This window comes from Schistocerca piceifrons, chromosome 5 (assembly GCF_021461385.2).
Source record: "Schistocerca piceifrons isolate TAMUIC-IGC-003096 chromosome 5, iqSchPice1.1, whole genome shotgun sequence".
Taxonomy (NCBI): Eukaryota; Metazoa; Arthropoda; class Insecta; order Orthoptera; family Acrididae; genus Schistocerca; species Schistocerca piceifrons.
This window is the reverse complement of record NC_060142.1, coordinates 24,364,092-24,386,730: the sequence shown is the minus strand read 5'-3', so window position 1 is coordinate 24,386,730 and position 22,639 is coordinate 24,364,092. Positions and strand designations below refer to the sequence as shown.

Genomic DNA, 22,639 nt, shown 5'->3' with positions numbered 1-22,639 from the left:
GGTCCATCACCGTTCCCTTTGGATCCCTGCGTAATTCGGTGCTCTCCGATACACACGATCGAACAGCGGAGGAGTGGTACTCAAGCGTCAACTTTAGATTACAATATCTCTGGATGTAATTAACATTTTACAATGCAACAAACGGCACTGACTACGTATTTGTTTATATGTTCAGATGTGCTAACAAAACTAACGGGGTTCCATTTAAAAAAACGTAGGTTTGTGTTAAAAAAACATACTTCCGTGCATTTTTTTATGGTTTGTATTAACCAATTACACTAGCCCCTCTCCTCACGTTCGGTCTGTGGAATCGATTCGTCAGTATTTGACGTGGTTTACGAAATATATCCAGCGGTAACGTTAGGTGACTCACCCTGTATATTGTTACTCACACATCATAATGAAGCAAGTCTCTATTGAAAGTTTATCTAAACTGGAGACAAATCCACATTTATTCTGAATGAGAACTACTTTGTAGTTCAACAGATGATATGTGAGATATTCAGGTAGCCTACATTAAATAAGGAATACGTTATGCGAGTTTGGCATCCTTTGATGACTGCCCACTAGCTACACTCCTGGAAATTGAAATAAGAACACCGTGAATTCATTGTCCCAGGAAGGGGAAACTTTATTGACACATTCCTGGGCTCAGATACATCACATGATCACACTGACAGAACCACAGGCACATAGACACAGGCAAGAGAGCATGCACAATGTCGGCACTAGTACAGTGTATATCCACCTTTCGCAGCAATGCAGGCTGCTATTCTCCCATGGAGACGATCGTAGAGATGGTGGATGTAGTCCTGTGGAACGGCTTGCCATGCCATTTCCACCTGGCGCCTCAGTTGGACCAGCGTTCGTGCTGGACGTGCAGACCGCGTGAGACGACGCTTCATCCAGTCCCAGACATGCTCAATGGGGGACAGATCCGGAGATCTTGCTGGCCAGGGTAGTTGACTTACACCTTCTAGAGCACGTTGGGTGGCACGGGATACATGCGGACGTGCATTGTCCTGTTGGAACAGCAAGTTCCCTTGCCGGTCTAGGAATGGTAGAACGATGGGTTCGATGACGGTTTGGATGTACCGTGCACTATTCAGTGTCCCCTCGACGATCACCAGTGGTGTACGGCCAGCGTAGGAGATCGCTCCCCACACCATGATGCCGGGTGTTGGCCCTGTGTGCCTCGGTCGTATGCAGTTCTGATTGTGGCGCTCACCTGCACGGCGCCAAACACGCATACGACCATCATTGGCACCAAGGCAGAAGCGACTCTCATGGCTGAAGACGACACGTCTCCATTCGTCCCTCCATTCACGCCTGTCACGACACCACTGGAGGCGGGCTGCACGATGTTGGGGCGTGAGCGGAAGACGGCCTAACGGTGTGCGGGAACGTAGCCCAGCTTCATGGAGACGGTTGCGAATGGTCCTCGCCGATACCCCAGGAGCAACAGTGTCCCTAATTTGCTGGGAAGTGGCGGTGCGGTCCCCTACGGCACTGCGTAGGATCCTACGGTCTTGGCGTGCATCCGTGCGTCGCTGCGGTCCGGTCGCAGGTCGACGGGCACGTGCACCTTCCGCCGACCACTGGCGACAACATCGATGTACTGTGGAGACCTCACGCCCCACGTGTTGAGCAATTCGGCGGTACGTCCACCCAGCCTCCCGCATGCCCACTATACGCCCTCGCTCAAAGTCCATCAACTGCACATACGGTTCACGTCCACGCTGTCGCGGCATGCTACCAGTGTTAAAGACTGCGATGGAGCTCCGTATGCCACGGCAAACTGGCTGATAATGACGGCGGCGGTGCACAAATGCTGCGCAGCTAGCGCCATTCGACGGCCAACACCGCGGTTCCTGGTGTGTCCGCTGTGCCGTGCGTGTGATCATTGCTTGTACAGCCCTCTCGCAGTGTCCGGAGCAAGTATGACGGGTCTGACACACCGGTGTCAATGTGTTCTTTTTTCCATTTCCAGGAGTGTATTAAGGAACATCTCGACAAACTTTTATGCTGGTGAAGAATATCAAACTGCATGATTCCACTGTGGTGGCTTGTTGGGGTATCAGGATGAAATATACACTCATGCTCATATATCAAGGATAATTGCAGAATTTGGTGCCACAAAACGTGGCACTACACAAAACTGGCGCTAATAGCATAGGCACATAGGGTACACACACGACACTGATCTGTAAGTCCGCAGTATTGGTGATAAGTTGAAAAAACCATCCTGAAACACATGAGCTACAAAAAGGCCACTGTTTCCTGCGTATGTACCCCGACATCAATATAGGATATAATTACCATGCACATGTACACAGGCCACTCAATGGGTTGGCATACTCTGGATCACGTGGTCGACCAGCTGCTGGGGTATAGCCTCCCATTCTTGCACCAGTGCCTGTCGGAGCTCCTGAAGTGTCGTAGGGGTTTGAAGACGTCCAGCGATACGTCAACTGAGAGCATCCCAGCCGTGCTCAATGGCGTTTAGGTCTGGAGAACAGGCAGGCCACTCCATTTGCCTGATATCTTCTGTTTCATGGTACTTCTCCATGATCATAGCTCGGTGGGGCCGTGCGTTATCATCCATCAGGAGAAAGGTGGGACACACTTCACCTCTGAAAACGTGGACATACAGGTGCAAAATGATGTCCCAATACACCTGACCTGTTACAGTTAATCTGTCAAAGACATGCAGGGATGTACGTTCACCAACCATAATCCCACCCCACACCATCCAACCACGACCTCCATACGGGTTCCTTTCAAGGACATTAAGGGGTTGGTATCAGGTTCCTGGTTCACACCAGATGAAAACCTGACGAGAATCTCTGTCCAGCCTATACATGGACGCGTCCGTGAACATAACCTGTGACCACTGTTCCAGTGGCAATGTACTGTGTTCTGACACCAGGATTTACAGGCTCTCCTGTGACCAGGGGTCAGTGGAATGCACGTTGCAGGTCTCCGGGTGAATAACCCATGTCTGTTCAGTCTTCTGTAGACTGTGTGTCTCGAGACAACTGTTCCAGTGGCTGCGGTAAGGTTCCAAGGAAGGCTACCTGCTCCCGGCGGAGGTTCGAGTCCTCCCTCGGGCATAGGTGTGTGTGTTTGTCCTTAGGATAATTTAGGTTTAGTTGTGTGTAAGCTTAGGGACTGATGACCTTAGCAGTTAAGTCCCACAAGATTTCACACACATTTTTGAAGGCTAACTGCAGTACTCTGCGGCCGTCTGCGAGCACTGATGGTACGCTGTGGACGTCCAGTACTGTAGCGCCTGAACATGTTTCCTGTCTGCTAGAATCGTTGCCATAGTCATGACTTTGTGGCACACAGAGTGCCAATGTACGACCTGCAGTGTTTAATTAGCCTCCAGTCGACCTAGTATTCTACCCCTCATAGCGTCATCAACATGTGTTCTTTGAGCCATTTTCAACACACCGCCACCATTAACACACCTGAAAACGTCTGCACACTTACTCGCTGCACCTTACTCGGACAGTCACCAACAAACCTCTGCGTATGTGGACTGCTGCCAGCACCACCGTGCGATGACCGCAGGCTAAATGCACCACATGGTCATACCCCGAGGTGATTTAAACCTGAAAATCACCCACCAGAGGGTTGTTTCACCATGTATCAGTATTATCCTTAATTTATGAGCATGAGTGTACAATCTAAGGGCTTGTTTGTAACTGCAGCAAAGGGTAAATTTTTGTGAACAGTATTTATCAGAACAGAGATGTGTGGCTAATATTAAACCTCCATCAGAATGTTACATGACTGTGGGAGCTTCCAGCACTGCTCACATATGCAGAATTTGTTTCAAACAAGAAATGGGAGTAATATTCATTCCAAGTAGGCACATCGTTGTTTGTGTTAAATGTGCCTATCTGCTTTCTCCAAGGGACGTGTGTCACCGAACTGTTTCTGTTACAGTAAGAGCATTTTAGCAGGAATTACCACTATTTTATTACATGTATTGTAAAAAAAATGCACCTATCCCCAGTCAAAAGTAATATATATATATATATATATATATATATATATATATATATATATATATATATATATATATAATGTCAGCATTTCACCTAGCATTGAGGTTGAAGTGATGGTATGTTTTACAAAGGTTCCAGACCCTACTGACACATCTTTAGCACTTTAAAACGATTAGATTATTTGATGATTGTTTTTTATTTGTAAAACAACAACAAAGTATGTGTTCCATGACACTGTGTGATGCATTATACAACATCTCGTGAATATAAGAATATGGTGTGTAGTTTTGGTAGATATGTTCTATAATACATCACACAGTGTCATTGAACAAATAAACAATAATCATCAAATAATCTATTAGTTTTAAAGTGCTGAAGATGATATTGATAGGGTCTGGAATCTTTGTACAACATATCATCACTTCAACCTCAGTGCTAGGTGAAATGTTGACATTAAACACAGATGCTGTGAAGTATGGTCAGTCAAATGCTACATGCTCAAGAGGAGAATTGCAGTAATGAACAGCCAGGCTTATATGTATGCATGGAGGACTATTCTCTATCATTTTCTTATATGTATGAAACTAAATAAAAAAGACGAAAGTGAGACATCACATTATTACAGTATATGCACCGTATCTGTCCCCTGCCCCCACATATGTTCTCGGTTGCCTACATTGTGCTGTGCTGTGGCTTTTTGGGTATATGTTTTAGTTTGGTTATCATAATATATGTAGTAGTGTCAGTATAATGGAAATTAAATCAATAAACTTCGTAGTTGGATTACACTAATTGTGTCGCATCACAGACGATTAAGAACAAAATCATTATCTATGCCAATGTGTTTGTGGCTCTCCAACAATGGATTAAACAGCAATGATTTCTGTGGTAAATGCCAGTGGCGTTGCAGCAGTGGTAACAACAGTTCCCATCAGATCACCAAGGTGAAGCACTGTCATGCTAAGTTAGCACTTTGATGGGTGACTGGGCGAGCCAATCACTGTTGGCACATGAGGTGCGATCAGCTCTTGTAAGTGAATTGAATAGCTACTGATGAAGAAACAATGGCTCTGTTTACAAAAACTGACAACAGCTGGGAGAGCAGTGTGCCGACCACCTGCACTCCGTATCTGCATCCAGTGATGCTGTTTGACTGAGGACGAGAAAGTGGGTTGTTGGTAACGTTGGGCCTTCCAAGGCCTATGCAGATGCAGTTCCTGTTGCAAAATGGCTTCTGTTGTTAGGTAAAAGAGGAAACGTTGAAACATCACTGTGGATGCAAGAACAGTGTGGCACCTATGTGAATATGGTGACGATGAACAATTACGACTGCATATTATTATTTACAAAAAATTACGGTGGTATTCCACTGTAGTGCATTATTTAAAACAAATACTTCAGATACTTTGAAAGTTTACACTGAATGATTTTTTCCATCACATGGGTGGACAGTACTGAGGTTGGTAGATGAAAGAGACTGTTGCTGACACACGTATCAGATATATGAAAGGAGGCCATGACATGTGCCAAGACTACCATAGCTGCAGCGTGTATCTCAAATGTCAATCAGTAGCCAGCACGTCCGCATGATGTTGCTAGAGAGTTGGTACACTGATTCTTGTTTGGTTACAGTTAATAACTGTTGTATTATCATCAGTTTCAACCCACATTGTAAACTAACTGCGTATTTTTCTTCTAGGGTTCTGTATTAAGACAGTACAACTGTAAAGTAATTGACAGATAGAAGGTTCTGATACTTTTCAGGGAAGCTGGTTACCATGTCTTAATTTAATTAGCATAAATAGATCGATTGCAATAATAACAATGACGCAGTGATTTTCTATCCATTTTACCTTAGAAGGTTATTTATTCTGCTGCACTGTATTCCTTGGAAGTCCAAACGAAATCTTGTGTCTTGCAGTGTATAGGATAAACGCAAATAATTAGAGAGTACCAGTAGATACTGCAACTCATTGTGTTGAGGACTGACACACATTTTTATAGCCCCTAATGATTGTCCTAACCCTCTCTCTCTCTGTGGGCTCAGGTGTGCTGCAATATAAGTCATCATTAATAAACGATTAGTTGTTCTGTTGTACCTCGCTCACAGAGGTACTGTCAACAGAATGGGTTTGAGTGAAACAAAACAATTTCAGATGAAAATATGATTTATTATTATTGAGTTCTATTTGATACGTCGGTATAGGTGCAGTCATTCATCATCTTTAACAGATCCATCCTCTCAATATATTTTTCCACCAGTGGTGGGAACAGTTGTTGTGCTGCTGCACGTCCTGTTTCTGTAATTGCGCTGTTGTGAAATGCAAATATTTTAATAACAACAGTAATAATAATAATAATAATAATTGATATAGAGACAGCTACTTACTTTTCAGATGTGAGTATGGGCTGGTGTTGGGTTGCACAACTCACTCATGTCAAAATAAAGGGCCCATGCAGCCCCACACATATACATCATTTGATTGTCAGCCAATCTGAATAAAGAGTCATCACCATGTCTTTCCATCTTCCATGTACTCACTGCCACTTCTTATATGGTTGAAGAAAAAAGACTGAGTGGAGATTTCAAGAAGGGTATGCTCTTCCAGCAAATGCAGGTAATTGTCTCAGGAAGCCTTATCAGGTAGTGCATCTTCATACCAGTTTCTACTGAACAATACAAAGTAAAGTAATCTCTACTACACAAAAGTCAGTTGAGCACACGAGACCTGCACATATGTACAAGCAGCGAACAAATGATGACATGCAATGGAATTATTTAAAAAAAAATGATCGAGGGATGGGAGGCTGGTCTTTCCCTTGCACAGCACAAATCTCGGATGTTTTATTCCTCAATGGGAGTGCACTCTTCACTATTTCTGTTGCTGTGTATCTTAATTGCTTCTGGGTAGTCTAGTAGCACAGGTGGTGTTTGACAGTTGAACACTCTGCATAATATACTCCATTCGTTGTGTGAAAGCATTACATTTTCAATCCTCACGCTATGTTCAGCCCTCGATCTCAGGATAAATGCATGGATTTCGATTGTATGTAATACAGAATAACATCACCTTAACAGGTGAGGAATCTCGTGATTGATGGAAGTAGTGGCAGTAGTTGATGTATATTGTTGTGCTATGGTATAGAATAGGCCGATATACAAGTAGTTACTCTCACTCTCTTTCTGCTATTTGAGTGATTCTTTCAGTCTCTTTCTGCTTTTTGAGTGATCCCTGCTGATAGTGTTTCATAGTGATCCTGCATTTTAGGAAACATATTTGCACATGGCATAAGTCGTATTAAACTTCGTCTCTGTGTTAGGTATCTCAATATAAGCATTATAATACGATTATGAGAATACTGGGACTAGAGGGACAGAGACAACAGTCTCTTATTAATAACATCGTGCGCTCTTGCTCTCCTTTAAAGGCCTTTGATACACGAGGAACAGATTTAAAGAAATGCCTAGATTTGATGTGTTTCACCAGCTTTGCACGTGATAACGACTGCAGCACTGCTCTGGCCTTGGTGTACACATGCTACAGTTTTCCCACAGTCACTGCACAGTACTCCTCTGAATGCCACCAGCACACCTTGGCCTAATGGGGTGTCATACGAGCACTTGCTTCAGTGCCTTATGCCAAAAAAATGTTCAGATGCGTGTGAAATCTTATGGACATTAACTGCTAAGGTCATCAGCCCTAAGCTTACACACTACTTAACCTAAATTATCCTGAGGACAAACACACACACCCATGCCTGATGGAGGACTCTAACCTCCGCCGGGACCAGCCACACAGTCCATGACTGCAGCACCTTAGACTGCACGGCTAATCCCGCGCTGGCGCCTTATGACAGCCTTGCTTATTCCACTTCACATTGTGCTCAGAAAAAATAGCAACACCTAATTTGCTTCCATAATATATGCAGGATCGAAATTAAACGCCAGTGCAGCACTGAAGCAATGTCAATGTGAGACACTGGCGTAACGCCAGTGTGATGTCATCTGTAGTTTGCATACTTTTTGTGCCACTCGGCTAACATTATGCAGACCATAAATGCTGTACGAAAGTTCTCATTTAGTGCACACACAGGGTGTTCTACATAAAACCGGTACGCCTCATGTAACCGTTACTCATTTCTTGTCGAATTGCTTGTGAAGTGGTAACACTGTCTCCAAAGGTGACTACACCGCATTTTCTCGGAAAGTTGAGAGTAGGTGTGTTCGTGTGTCAGTTGTTCTGAGAAACTCATGTTGTTGAGTTGTCACAGAAATGGAGCTGTTTGCATTAGAATAGTGAATCGACTCTATGGAGTGTTACAAACTCCATCAAGGGATGTAAAGAAATGTTTCAAGGGAAGTATCCTGGTAAGGAACTCCCCACGACCTGCACTATTCAAATCTGTACAGAAATGAAGGGCTGTAGGATCTGTTCAGAATGTGCAGAAGAACAGGCGACCGACAGTAAGGACCCCTCAAACTACAGACAGAATTTGCATGGACATTATGAGATGTCCGCACTAGATGATAAGGAAGTTATCACAGCAAGTTCGTGCATCTCGCACTTTGTAACGTTGTATACTAAAAGATATGAAATTAAAAGCCTGCCAGGTGAGTGTGGTGCAAGAGTTGAGGATAAAGAAAAAAGAGTTATTTATTGTAACCAGCTGTTAACATAAACTACTAAAAGTTTCTTGGCCCTCTTGCTTTACTTCATATTAGATGAGGCATGGTTTCATATGTAGACTCCCAGAAATGCGGGTACTGGTAGCAGAACCAACCACACGTTCTGCATGCAGAACCTCTTCATTCGTAGAAGATAGGCGTTAGGTGTGCATTGTCCATTATGCATATTTTTGGTGTCTTATTTTCTAGTTACACCTTAAACAGTGCCAGATATCTAGAGATCTTTGATTCTTTCTATGCACAATGAACATATGCAGACAAGCTATGTGCAGCATTCCAACGAGATGGAGTAACTGCTCACAGATCCAACCAAAATGTGGCCCACATTATCAAAGTGTTCCTTGAAGATAAACTTGTCAGTAGAACGCTCTAACGACCAGGGTCCCCTGACTTAACACCGTGTTATTTTTATATTTAGGGCACACTAGAAAGCAAAGTGTACACTGACAATCCCCACATAATAGACGGTCTTAAACAGAATATTACTAGAGAAATTAACAACATCATGTCTGTAGAAGTACAGGGTGGTGTTGATAACATCATCACAGGAAGTCAGCGATTGTCACCACTTCCAACATCTCTTATAAAGCGGTAGCTATGTATTTTTAACATTACTATTATCTATTCTCTTTTAGTTAGTTCATTGTTACTTTAATCTCGGGCATAAGGCATACTAGTTTTACTTGGGATACCCTGTACGTTAGGATTAATATCCTGAAAAGCAGAAGTGCTGACTTGTCGATGGGGAAATACAAAAGAACAACTTGCTAGCTGTTGAAGTTATCTTTTCACAAGCTAGAGCAGACACACACACACACACACACACACACACACACACACACACACACAGAAATACTCTCATGCACATCGATACACACACCTATAAACGTACATGGTGCTTGCTAGAATGCCTGTTTTGTAGCACGTGGGATGGTTGTGTTAGTGATATTGTTGGGTGATGTAGGTAGAGGGAGTGGAGGCAGAAGGCAAGGAGAGGAACTCGGGGAGGAAAGCTAGCAGCTCAGAGGGAGAACATTTTGCCTTGTAAGAATGTGGGAAGGAGGAGGGACAAGTATAGTTGTAGTGGGCCATGGGACGTGCCACACAGTTGAGAGCTGTGTGGGGAGGCCGCATTTTGCAGTCAATTACATTATGGATAAAGCCTTTCGTTAGATACAGTCTGTCTAGTCTACTTGCTGAATTACTGGATACGTACTGAGCCGTACTGCGGCTCGCATTGGTGCTTGTAATTGCAGCGAGTTCTGAAACATTTTTAATTTATTGCCATTTTTGTCCTGTAAGCCCTTCAGACGTTATCACAGTGGCTTGTTTTTTTTAAAACATTATCTGTATTTGTATTTTATGGTGATTTGCTACATTGTAACGCACTGAAAGCACTATTATTTACACAGTTGTTTATTCCTTCAAAGTGGTTCAAATGGCTCTGAGCACTACGGGACTCAACTGCTGAGGTCATTAGTCCCCTAGAACTTAGAACTAGTTAAACCTAACTAACCTAAGGACATCACAAACATCCATGCCCGAGGCAGGATTCGAACCTGCGACCGTAGCGGTCTTGCGGTTCCAGACTGCAGCGCCTTTAACCGCACGGCCACTTCGGCCGGCGTTTATTCCTTTATTAATAACGTGTGGTATATTTTATTTACTGTTGAGTCTGGAATTACTGGTTTAAAAATAAATGTGTGTAACTGTAAAAGGCAACCAATAGTAACTGATAACGGCTCCGTCCACAATCGTAACCGAATCCTGCCTTCCCTTGACTACCACCGGGTTTGACGTACGTGTATCCTCGGGTGTGCGGACGAAGATGGCACAAAGTATCTATCATATCTAATCCGTTAGTTAACAACAACAGCTGCTCGCAAAAGTTGAAGTTTGGGACTTGATATTCTGGTCGCAATACGCAGTTAAAATCGCCACCCAAAATTATGTGAAATCGAGAATTCGTTATTAAAGGGACAATTTCGTCGCGGAACAGGTTGCTGCTTGCTCGTTTGCCGCTGAATTCGGAGGGAGAATATACATTAACAAGAAGTAGATCATATATTTTTGCGGTTATGCCTCGACCAGATTCAAGTGTAGCCTGTGCTGTACATGGTATGCCGTGTTTGAACGATATTCCCGTTCCGCATTCACTGCCTATGTTCAGGAGTGGCTCATGTCCGTGCACCTCCTCTATTTTCGTCGTAACTACCTCTTGTGACATTGCTATGCCAATGTCGGCAGTGTATAAGTAGTCCTTCATAGACTTAACTTTACGTTAGAAACTATTCTGTTGACATTGAGCGTGGCAATTTTATACTCTCGCGTCATTCGGTAGCACTGCTAATCGCATTCAGTGTCATGAGACCACGCAGTCCCCTTATCAGGTCCACGGTGGTCAACCGTTTCCATTGGTTCTTCATTTGCAGGGTCCCGGTTCATACTTAACGTCCTCATTCGTGTTTAGTATGTCTGTTTTTCCGACGTCTACCACGTCACGCTTTCCGCTTCGCTCTGTTTTGAGAATTTGTTTGGCACGTGAGAGTTTTTGCTCCAGTTCCTGAACGTTATCAGGGCTCTGTTTACGTGTTTGCCGTTTAGGTTTCACCGGCTGCTGTCTGATGTTGTCTTTCTCAGTATTCTTCAAATCTTCACCCGTGCTCTTTGTGGATGATGGTTTCAATAGAGAGATCGGTTCACTGTGGGGTTGCTCGTTCATGGTTGGTTCTTGCGTAATGTCATTCTCAACAGCTGAGGAATCGCAGAATTTGTGGTAGTTCCCAGTATCTTTCGCGGTCTGCTGTGTTGAAACCGTTACAGCTGTCACGATGTCCTTAGACTCGGGTCGTCTCGCTTCTGTTGTGTCAGTGTGAGGGCTTCTGCTCGGGTTGGATGGTTCTCCGTATTCACATTAGGACTTTGGGTCTGGACTTGGCCGCGGGCAGCGCAGTCATAGCCGGCGGTCTCGGCTACTCGCCAGCCGGAAGCTGCACCACTCGCCGCTGTAAACAGCGCGGACGTGGCCGGGAGAGTTGCACGCCGCGCACCTCCTCGGCTGGCCGTCGTATATAACGATGCCTCGGTAACCACAGTCGCTGATACACGATGGTACATGCTTGTGCAAGTCGATCTAACATTGTCTCACTCCGTTGAGCACTTGGAATTTGGTGCTTTCGACCACCGTTCGGCAACATTACTGAGAACTTTACCGTACGGCGCTATCACTGCATTTATCTGACCACTGGTACTTCGAATGGTAGCTTGAATGTCCTGATCGTCCATAATTCCAAATCGTCCGTGTGTTATGATAACTTCTCCTACGTTGCCGTCACAATGTTTTAACTTCATAGTTCCTGCTCAACACTCAACTACGTTGACGCTAAATTAGCATTCTTCAACTTGACAAAAACTACGCTGCTCACTATCGAAAGATGGATTCCAATGACATCGTCTGCATCAAGTTTCACTTCATGTTCTAACCAATCTTCGATTTCGTGTAGCTTGGGTCGGGCGTAATTACGATCAAACGATAATTTCGAAGTATTTTTTCTGTTCAAGTGGGCCGTCACGGTATCGTATTTCAAATTTCAATATCCGTAGAATTTCTGCAACGCTGCAAGAAGCACAGAGACTTACCACGAAGCACAGCAGACCACGGCGCACGAAACCCAGTATACGTCCGCACAGAACGGCTGGCGCTACGAGACTGCCAACTGAGCTACTCAACCACAAGTTAAGACCCACCCCCCCGGCCTCACAGTTTTATTTCCGCCAGTACCTCCAAAACTTCACAGAAGCTCTCCTGCGATCCTTGCAACACTAGCACTCTGGATGAGAGGATATTGCGGAGACGTGGCTTAGCCACAGCTTGGGGGTTGTTTCCAGGAGAGCTTATGTGGAGTTTGTAAGGCAGGGGACGAAGGTACTGGACGAAATACAAGTGTGAGGAAGGCAGGTGAATCGTGCTTGGGTAGCTCAGTTGGTAGAGCACTTGCCGGCGAAAGGCAAATGACTAGATTTCGAGCCTTGGTTCCGCACACAGTTTTAATCTGCCAGGAGGTTTGTTTTAAAGCCTACAGTACTTCTAGTTTGACCCGCTATCGATGACAACTGAAGTTAGAGAAATAACACTGTAGATAATGAAGTTTATCGTATTAATTATATAACAAAACACTCTCTTCTTTGCATATCATCATTTGCCAAAATTTCGTTTCGATATCTCAAACCGTTTATGAGATATGAGAAATGTTGTGGATATTGGTTCTGGCTTCATCGCGATCGCAAATGTGCTAGCTACTTAAGATCAATTTTCTCGAGAGTGGTGACAGAGACCTAAAGATAAATTAAATATGTTAACTAAATTCCATAAGGCGGAATACATTGTGCAATATGGGTCAAACGCAAAATCCTAGCGACTCCTGTTTTTCACGCAGTGGCTTACTTAAATGAAAATACCACAAATGATGGGCAGTTTACTATGCAGCTGGTATACAAAGCTATAACTAACGCAAAAATGTTCTTTTTTTATCGAAAAATTGCCGTAAAATCGTTTGGAAAAGATTATCAGGAGTGCGCCTCGATTCTGTCTTCGCACCTGGCTGAAAGCGGAAAAGAATGTCGGCCTCCCCTCCCAAACAATTAATGAATGACCTGGCCCAGAGCTTTGGACGAAATCGGGTCACTGCCGACCGGCCAGCGTACCCTGCGCCGACTCTGTCCTGAAGGCTGTTCCTGCTTCTGACTCCGGGAACAGTTTATATGCTCGACAAACTTGCGCTGTCATTTCCTACCGCAGTTGCCTGGAACATCACGGACTGTCAGCGGGCGACTGTCGCTGCTGTTTGCTGGACGCTTCGGAAGAGCAAGGTGCGCTGACAGTGGTGCGTCAGCGGCCGCACTGGATACAGCAGTGGCAGTGTGGTGTCACCGCCAGACACCACACTTGCTAGGTGGTAGCCTTTAAATCGGCCGCGGTCCGTTAGTATACGTCGGACCCGCGTGTTGCCTCTGTCAGTGATTGCAGACCGAGCGCCGCCACACGGCAGGTCTAGAGAGACTTCCTAGCACTCGCCCCAGTTGTACAGCCGACTTTGCTAGCGATGGTTCACTGACAAATTACGCTCTCATTTGCCGAGACGATAGTTAGCATAGCCTTCAGCTACGTCATTTGCTACGACCTAGCAAGGCGCCATTATCATTTGCTATTTATCTTGTGATACATGTACCGTCAGACCGATGTTCACCAATTATGAATTAAAGTTAAGTATTCCAGTAGTTACTTACGTTCTGTGCTACTATAAATTCCCTTACCCGTTCCAGACCTCACGCCAGCCTGCGTGAGCTTAAACGCGTGCCTTTCGGCTTCCTCTCCTAGTGGCTTGGCTGTCTTGCCAACTCACAACAGGCAGCACGTAGTCCTTTCAGGCGGTCCCTGTCACAGGCGCGGTCTCTGGAGCCTGCTGCCCACCACACGTCCTCCCTGCACCCCCATTCATGTCGGCGCATTCGTGCTGGGCGAGGCGACGCCCGCTCGCAGGCTGCGGCCCGTGTCTGCTCTGATAGCGAACCGCACCCCGGCTGGCGCCAGCGTGCCGCTGCGTACACTGCCTCTCCGTGATACAGTGGCGAAAATGCACAAAGCCGCGCGGGAATAGCCGAGCGGTCTCAGGCGCTGCAGTCCTGGATTGTGCGGCTGGTCCCGGCGGAGGTTCGAGTCCTCCCTCGGGCATGGGTGTGTGTGTTTGTTCTTAGGATAATTTAGGTTAAGTAGTGTGTAAGCTTAGGGACTGATGACCTTAGCAATTAAGTCCCGTAAGATTTCACATACATTTGAACATTTTTTGAAAATGCACAAACACGACGGGCCCTTCTGCAGTTGACGTATTACCATTGCCAGAATTCGACCTACTTTTCTGCACATTGTCAGTTCTCCTATTGCGGCTCGCCTACCCATTTCCAGACAGTATGTTTGCAGCACGATACTGGACAAATATGTCTTTAAAGCAAGTGTGTTGTAAAGTTCTCCCGTTCGGCCCGAAGGTTGGTTTGAAGAACTAGTCTACATACCTACATTTATCTGAACTTGCTTCGGTCTCGGTCTGAAGTTCTATCTCTTTGATTTCCTTCCGTTAAGCAATTGATAATTTCTTGTGTTCTACAAACGGATGTATTCTGTTACTAATGTTTTCCCGTGATATTTTCCCCCTGTTAGATTCAGTACCTGCTTATCTGATATTCCAGCTACACATTTAACCTTCAGCATTCTTCCCTAGCGTCAAATTTTAAAATGTTACATTCTCTTCTTACCTGAAATGTTTACCGTCCACGTTTCACTCCCTTAGCATGTTACACTCCAAATACCTTCAGGAAGCACTGCGTAACACTTAATTTTACATTAGGTGTTGAGAAGTTCCGTTTTCTTCTAGTGTTATTTTCAGTGTAAATTGTTTATATTTTATATATTATATATTTTGGATCATCAGTTACGATGGCTATTCGGAAAGTAGGGAACGATCGGTGGAGGAGGATGATATTTGTGTTTAACGTCCCGGAAACAACGAGGTTATTACAGAAGGAGCACAAACTCGGATTAGGAAAGGATGAAGAAGGAAAGCGGCCGCGAAGCGATTTAGGGAAATCACGGGACACCCAAATCAGTATGGCCGGGCACGGGTTTGAACCGTCGTCCTCCCGAATGCGAGTCCAGTGTGATAGCCACTGCGCTACCTCGGTCGCTCGAACGGTCTGCCGAGAAATGTAAATCACAGTGATGTATTGGGCACAGTCTGTAGGATGTCTGTAGACAGTGTGACGTCACTCTTCTCACCTCTGGATGAACACAGAGCCCGCAAAGATGCCCAGAAAGCAGTGTCTCCGGCCAAGTAAGGGTGTCTGCCGAGAGATTTCGCCCGATTTCACGGAATCTCACATAACGTAACAGTCATGCCGCGCACTTCAGTGACAACGAGAACGCATCAGCAGCGTTTGGGATGTGAAGAGTTTGATCACCCACCATACAGTGCGGACATTGCATAAATGAACTGCTGGCTATGAGTACGGCATTTTGCCACAGACGAGGAGCTGCAATCCTGCGTGGATGTGAGAAGCGCAGGAGGCTGCCGTTACGAAGAGGGTGCTGGAAAAAGGCGGAGCGGCGACTGTGTAGCGAACTGCTGCAAGTTAAACAGTTTTGATTCTCACTGTGGCTCCCATTTCGTGACCGATTGTTCTTTCCGAATAGGCTTCGTATTTTGCTTGTTAGAAAACTACATATAGGAGTCTCCTTTCGGTATCTAATTCCCTCAACATTGCCTCATTTAACTGCACTACTTTGCATGATCATCCTATTACTTTTGTCGATGTCCTTATTATAATCTCTTTTCGAGGCATTATCCACCGCGATCAACTTCCCACAAGGAGCTCTTTGCCGCCTCTGTCAGTTGTCAAATTTAACTGTTTTTATTTATTTTCTCTGAACTTGAATTCTCTCCCCAAATTCCTTCTTCGTTACCTTTACTGCTAGTTCACTATATAGATTGAATAACGTTGGACCTAGGCACAACCCCGTCTCGCTGTCCTCTCGCCTACTCATTCTGTTTGATGTCCTTTGACTACTGTAACTCCAGTTCTGTTTGTGTACGAGTTGTAAATAAGCTTTCCGTTCAGATGCATTACCTCTGCCAGGTTCAGAAAAAAAATGGCCCTGAGCACTATGGGACTCAACTGCTGAGATTATTAGTCCCCTAGAACTAGTTACACCCAACTAACCTAAGGACATCACACACATCCACGCCCGAGGCAGGATTCGAACCTGCGACCGTAGCGGTCTCGCGGTTCCAGACTGCAGCGCCAGAAACGCGCGGCCACTTCGGCCGGCAGGTTCAGAATTTTAAAGCATGTAGTGCAGTCAGTGCTGTATATACCTATAAATGCTGTGTATCCTGATCAGCTAGAACATTATCATCATCGACCTACTGTCGATATAAATCTAACCGGGCGATAACAGCGTCACACACACGGTGCCTATAATATCAGTGAGCGTGCTGTCCGTGTTTAGAATGGTCTTGACCGTGTTTGACCGAGAGCAAGTTGTGACGGCCTGGAGCCTCGGCACGAGCATTTGCGGAACTGCACAACTTGTCGGGTATTGGAGGAGTGCTGTGGTGGGTGTGTTCAACACGTGGCCAAACCGAGGTGAAACCACGTCCAGACAAACGTAGGTTTCGGCGGCCACCCCTTGTTACAGATGTCCGGCGTTGTGAAGTGGGCAGACTGGTAAAACAGGACAGGCGGCGGACTGTGGCGGAACTAAAATCAGAATTGCGGGCAGAGTTAACGCCACAACATCGGCAGCTACGACTGGAATCAGCAGGTGACCGTCGACGCTGGACGCTGGCCCAGTGGCAGAGCGTTGCACGGCCTCATGAATCACGATGCATTCCTGATCATGCTGATGGGCGGGCGCGAACCATAGTCTTCCAGGGTACACGTGTACTGCATGGCGGAGACAAGCAGGCGACGGCTCCATTATGCTGTGGGGAACATTCACATTGGCACCCTGGGGTCCAGTGGGGATCTTGAAAGACACCGTGACAGCCAAGAAGTTTCGTAAACTGTTTGCAGACCACGTAATCCCTTTAGGATTATGTTTCCAGACGGCAGAGGCATTTTTCAGTAAGATAATGTACCATGCCACAGGGCCAGTAGTATGATGGAGTGGTTCGAGGCACACAGTGGCGAGTTCCAATTCGTGTGCTGGTCCCCCAACGCGCCAGATCTGAAACCGACTGGACGCATCTGGGACTTGAGTGAACGTGGCCTTAGACCTCGTGGACACCATTCCTGCAATTTAGGGGAATGAGGTGACTTTTGTTTGTAGATGTGGTGCAAACTCCCTCCAGTGATCTAGCAAAGCCCCATTACTTCCGTGCCGCGACGAGTCGCCGTTGTTATCTGTGCCAAAGGTGGAGGTACCGTCTATTAGGTAGGTGGTCGTAATTTTCTTGCTGTGGCGTTCTCCACCAGACATCAGGGCGCCTAGAGTATCAGCAACCAAACTGACAGCCTGCAGCCGCGGGTTGACCGCCTCGCAGGCACACCGGACACCCGACAGGCAATATTGATGGACGGCCACAGCAACAACCACACCAACAACAGCACAGCAAAGACACCAGCGGCCACCAGGGGCCACTACCGGCCCACATAAACATAAGGAAGAGGTTGCTGCAGATCCCGGAACTATTTTCACACGTCAAACCACGTGATGGAAAATAGTTCCGAGGTACTCATCCGCCGAAGCGCTATAAAGGCCGGCGCTCCGCCACGCATCGGCAGTTCATCGACCGCCAGCAGACTCGGATAGCTGCCGGGGCGGCAGCCTGACTTGGGTCTTCTCGCTGATCTCTGGATTAGGCTTGGTATATCGGAGAAGTCTCTGGCGGAGACTAGTAGGAAATTATTTCAGTTGTTTTCTATCTTATTCTTGTATGTAGTTGTAATTCGAAGACGGATGACTTCTTTGTGTTGGTGTTATACTGGAGAATTTGTTTTGGTTAATTGAACAGTCCAATAAATTGTTTCGGACTTTGATCGTAGTTTCTTCTCCTTACGCAGACATATCAGTTCTGGCTGATCAGTGCAAACGTATGGGATGGAAGGTGCAGGTGAGTGAGTAAAAAGAGAGAGAGAGACTCGTCTGCGCATTCAGGGTGCTTTATTGGTGTTCAGGTTGGGGGCGGGCGCGCCGACTAGTCGTCCGGCGAAGCGAACTCGAGCTCGGCGGCGGAGCACAGCGCCGCCCCCTGGCCGGCCTCCAGGGCGAGGCGCGCGCGGTACAGGCCCAGCGGCGCCGAGTCGCCGGCCGCCGCGTGCACCGGCTCGTCCAGGTCCAGCCCCAGCACCGCGTACGTGCCCTGCAACAGCAGCGCCGCCGCAGCTTAGCTGGGCCAGTAAACGAAGCGCCAGCTTACTGTGCGAAACCGTCCAACCCGCCTAGTGTTCCATATGCGTCTAGTGCCTACTACAGGTATCCTCAACCAGTTGATGAGATTGCCACCTATGAGCAAATTCATACGACGTCTTCGAAAATTGCCCGCAGTCTACATCTACATCTACATACATACGCCGCAATCCACCATACGGTGCGTGGCGCAGGGTACCTCGTACCACAACTAGCATCTTCTCTCCCTGTTCCATTCGCAAACAGAACGAGGGAAAAATCACTGCCTATATGCCTCTGTACGAGCCCTAATCTCTCTTATCTTTGTGCGAAATATAAGTTGGCGGCAGTAAATTTGTACTGCAGTCAGCCTCAAATGTTGGTTCTCTAATTTTCCCCAGTAGCGATTAACGAAAAGAACGCCTCCTTTCCTCTAGAGAGTCCCACCAGAGTTCCTGAAGCATTTTCGTAACACTCGCGTGATGATCAAACCTACCAGTAACAAATCTAGCAGCCCGCCTCTGAATTGCTTGTATGCCCTCCCTCAATCCGACCTAATAGGGATCCCAAACGCTCGAGCAGTACTCGAGAATAGGTCGTATTACTGTTTTATAAGCGGTCTCCTTTCCAGATGAATCACATCTTCCCAAAATTCTACCAATGAACTGAAGTCGACTATCCGCCTTCCCCACAACTGCCATTACATGCTTATTCCACTTCATATCGCTCTCCAATGTTACGCCCAAATATTTAATCGACGTGACTGTGTCAAGCGCTACACTACTAATGGAGTATTCAAACATACACGACTCTTTTTCCTATTCATGTGCATTAATTTACATTTATCTATATTTAGAGTTAGCTGCCATTCCTTACACCAATCACAAATCCTAAGTCATCTTGTATCCTCCTACAGTCACTCAACGATGACATTTTTCCGTACACCACAGCATCATCAGCAAACAGCCACACATTGCTATCCACCCTATACAAAAGATCATTCATGTAGATAGAAAACAACAGCGGACCTACCGCACTTCCCTGGGGCACTCCAGATGATACCCTCACCTCCGATGACCACTCACCATCGAGTACAGCGTACTGGATTCTATTACTTAAGAAGTCTTCGGGCCACTCACATATTTGGGAACCAATCGCATATGCTCGTACCTTAGTTAGGAGTCTGCAGTGCGGCACGGAATCAAACGCTTTCCGGAAATCAAGGAATATTGCGTCCGTCTGATACTCTTCATCCATGGTTCGCAAGATATCATGTGAAAAAAGGGCGAAATGAGTTTCGCAGGAGCGATGCTTTCTAAAGCCGTGCTGATGCATGGACAGCAACTTCTCTGTCTCAATGAAATTCATTATATTCGAACTGAGAATATGTTCGATAATCCTGCAACAAACCGATATTAAGGATATTGGTCTGTAAATTTGAGGATGATCCGTGCTGACGGATTCTTCTCGGGTTATCGGCCGACTGGTGGTGTCGTCTTGTCGCAACGTTTGGATTAGTTTCGTACCCATCATCTTGTGGCGAAGTATCGGGATGCTGTGTTCTGCACATCTATACAGCTGTTTGGCCGCCGTCCGCTTCTGTAGGCAGACCAATCACGTTCCTCCGGAAGGGGATACCCCGTCGGTGGTGGTGGCCGGCGACGAGACCAGGTGGCTGTCCAAACACCTGTACAGATATGCAGAACACAGCATCCCGACACTTCGCCACAAGATGATGGGTACGAAACTCATCGAAACGCTGCGACAAGACGACGCCACCACTCGGCTGATAACCCGAGAAGAATTCATCAGTGGAATACGCCGAGAAAGACTGCAGTCGCATCCCGCAGCCTCGTCCACCGTAACCCAGACGTGTACGTGAGGCCGCCTCTGTGTTGCCCCTGCTCCAGCTCGTCGTACTGTCGCTCCACCTCAACACCCTCCATATACCATCTCAAGGGAACTTCTACGAATTCCCTATTCCTGACCCGGAAAATATTAGCCATCCTACCACTTACACTGGGATGACAAAACTAGTGGGGTAGCGAAATCCGCTCATACAGATGGCTGGAGTATGTCGTACACGAGGTATAAAAGGGCAGTGCATTGGCGGAGCTTTATTTGTACTCAGGCGTCATGTGAATAGGTTTCCGACGTAATTATGGCCACATGACGAGAATTAAAAGACTTAGAACGCGGAATGGTAGTTTGAGCAGGACGCATGGGACAGTGCACACTTTCAAGAATGTGCCGAGAGTACCACATTTAGGGTAATGCTTCTCACCACGGATAATGCTGTGTCTGATGACCTTAACAACCGAAAGTAGCGGCGTTAGCGTAGAGTTGCAATCATTGCTAACAGACAAGCAACACTACACAAAAGAACTGCAGAAACAAACGCAACCGTTACGACAGTACGGCGAAATTTGGCGTTAATGGGCAATGGCAGCAGACGGGAGTGCATTCGCTAACAGCACGACGCCGCCTGCAGCCCCTCTCCTGGTCTAGTGACCACACTGATTGGACCGTAGACGACTGGAAAACGGCCGCCTGGTCAGATGAGTCCCTATTTCAGTTGGTAAAAGCTCACGGTAGGGTTCGAGTGTGGTGTAGATCCTACGAAGCTATGGACGCAAGATATCAATCAGGCACTGTGCAACCTGGTGGCGACTCCATAATGGCGTGGGCTGTCTTTATGTGGAATGGACTGGAGGTTGGAGACTATTCGCAGCCATACAAGGACTTTAAGTTTCCAAATGACAATGGAATTTTTGTGGATGACAGTGCACTATGTCAATGGGTCACAATTGTTCGCAGCTGGTTTGAAGAGCATTCTGGACATTTCTAGCGAATGAGTTGGCCATCCCCATCTCCCTACATAAATCCCATCTAACATTTGTCTGACACAGTGAAGAGGTCTGTTCGTGCATAACATCGTGCACTTGCAACACTTCTATACTACTGGGCATTAAAATTGCTACACCACGAAGATGACGTGCTACAGATGCGAAATTTAACCGACAGGAAGAAGATGCTGTGATATGCAAATGATTAGCTTTTCAGAGCATTCACACAAGGTTGGCGCCGGTGGTGACACCTACAACATTCTGACATGAGGAAAGTTTCCAACCGATTTCTCAAACACAAACAGCAGTTGACCGGAGTTGCCTCGTGAAACATTGTTGCGATGCCTCGTGTAAGGAGGAGAAATGCGTACCATCACGTTTCCGACTTTGATAAAGGTCGGATTGTAGCCTATCGCGATTGCGGTTCATCGTATCGCGACATTGCTGCTCGTGTTGGTCGAGATCCAATGACTGTTAGCAGAACATGGAATCTGTAGGTTCAGGAGGGTAATACGAAACACCGTGCAGGATCCCAACTGCCTCGTATCACTAACCGTCGAGCTGACAGGCATCTTACCCGCATGGCTGTAACGGATCATGCAGCCACGTCTCGATCCCTGAGTCAACAGATGGGGACGTTTGCAAGACAACAACCATCTCCAAGAACAGTTCGACGACGTTTGCAGCCGCATGGACTATCAGCTCGGAGGCTATGGCTGCGGTTAGTCTTGACGCTGCATCACAGACAGCAGCGGCTGCGATGGTGTACTCGACGACTAACTTGGGTCTACGAAAGGCAAAACGTCATTTTTTCGGATGAATCCAGGTTCTATTTACAACATCATGATGGCCGCATCCGTGTTTGGCGACATCGCGGTAGGCGGCATGAGTGGCCGAGCGGTTCTAGGCGCTACAGTCTGGAACCTCGCGACCGCTACGGTCGCAGGTTCGAATCCTGCCTCGGGCATGGATGTGTGTGATGTCCTTAGGTTAGTTAGGCTTAAGTAGTTCTAAGTTCTAGGGGACTGATGACCTCAGCAGTTAAGTCCCATAGTGCTCAGAGCCATTTGAAAACGGAAAATGGAAGCGTGTATTCGTCATCGCCATACTGGCGTATCACCTGGCGTGATGGTATGGGGTGCCATTGGTT

The 22,639-nt window shown here is 46.5% G+C and overlaps 1 protein-coding gene across 1 annotated transcript in view; it reads right to left on the bottom strand.

Moving 5' to 3' along the window:
• Window positions 1-18,452: 18,452 nt before the first annotated feature.
• Window positions 18,453-22,639, bottom strand: part of LOC124798094 — a 55,710-nt gene continuing 51,523 nt past the window's right edge. The window contains exon 4 of the mRNA XM_047261337.1: window positions 18,453-18,617. Coding sequence (XP_047117293.1) covers window positions 18,453-18,617 — 165 coding nt within the window. The remainder of the gene's footprint in view (window positions 18,618-22,639) is intronic.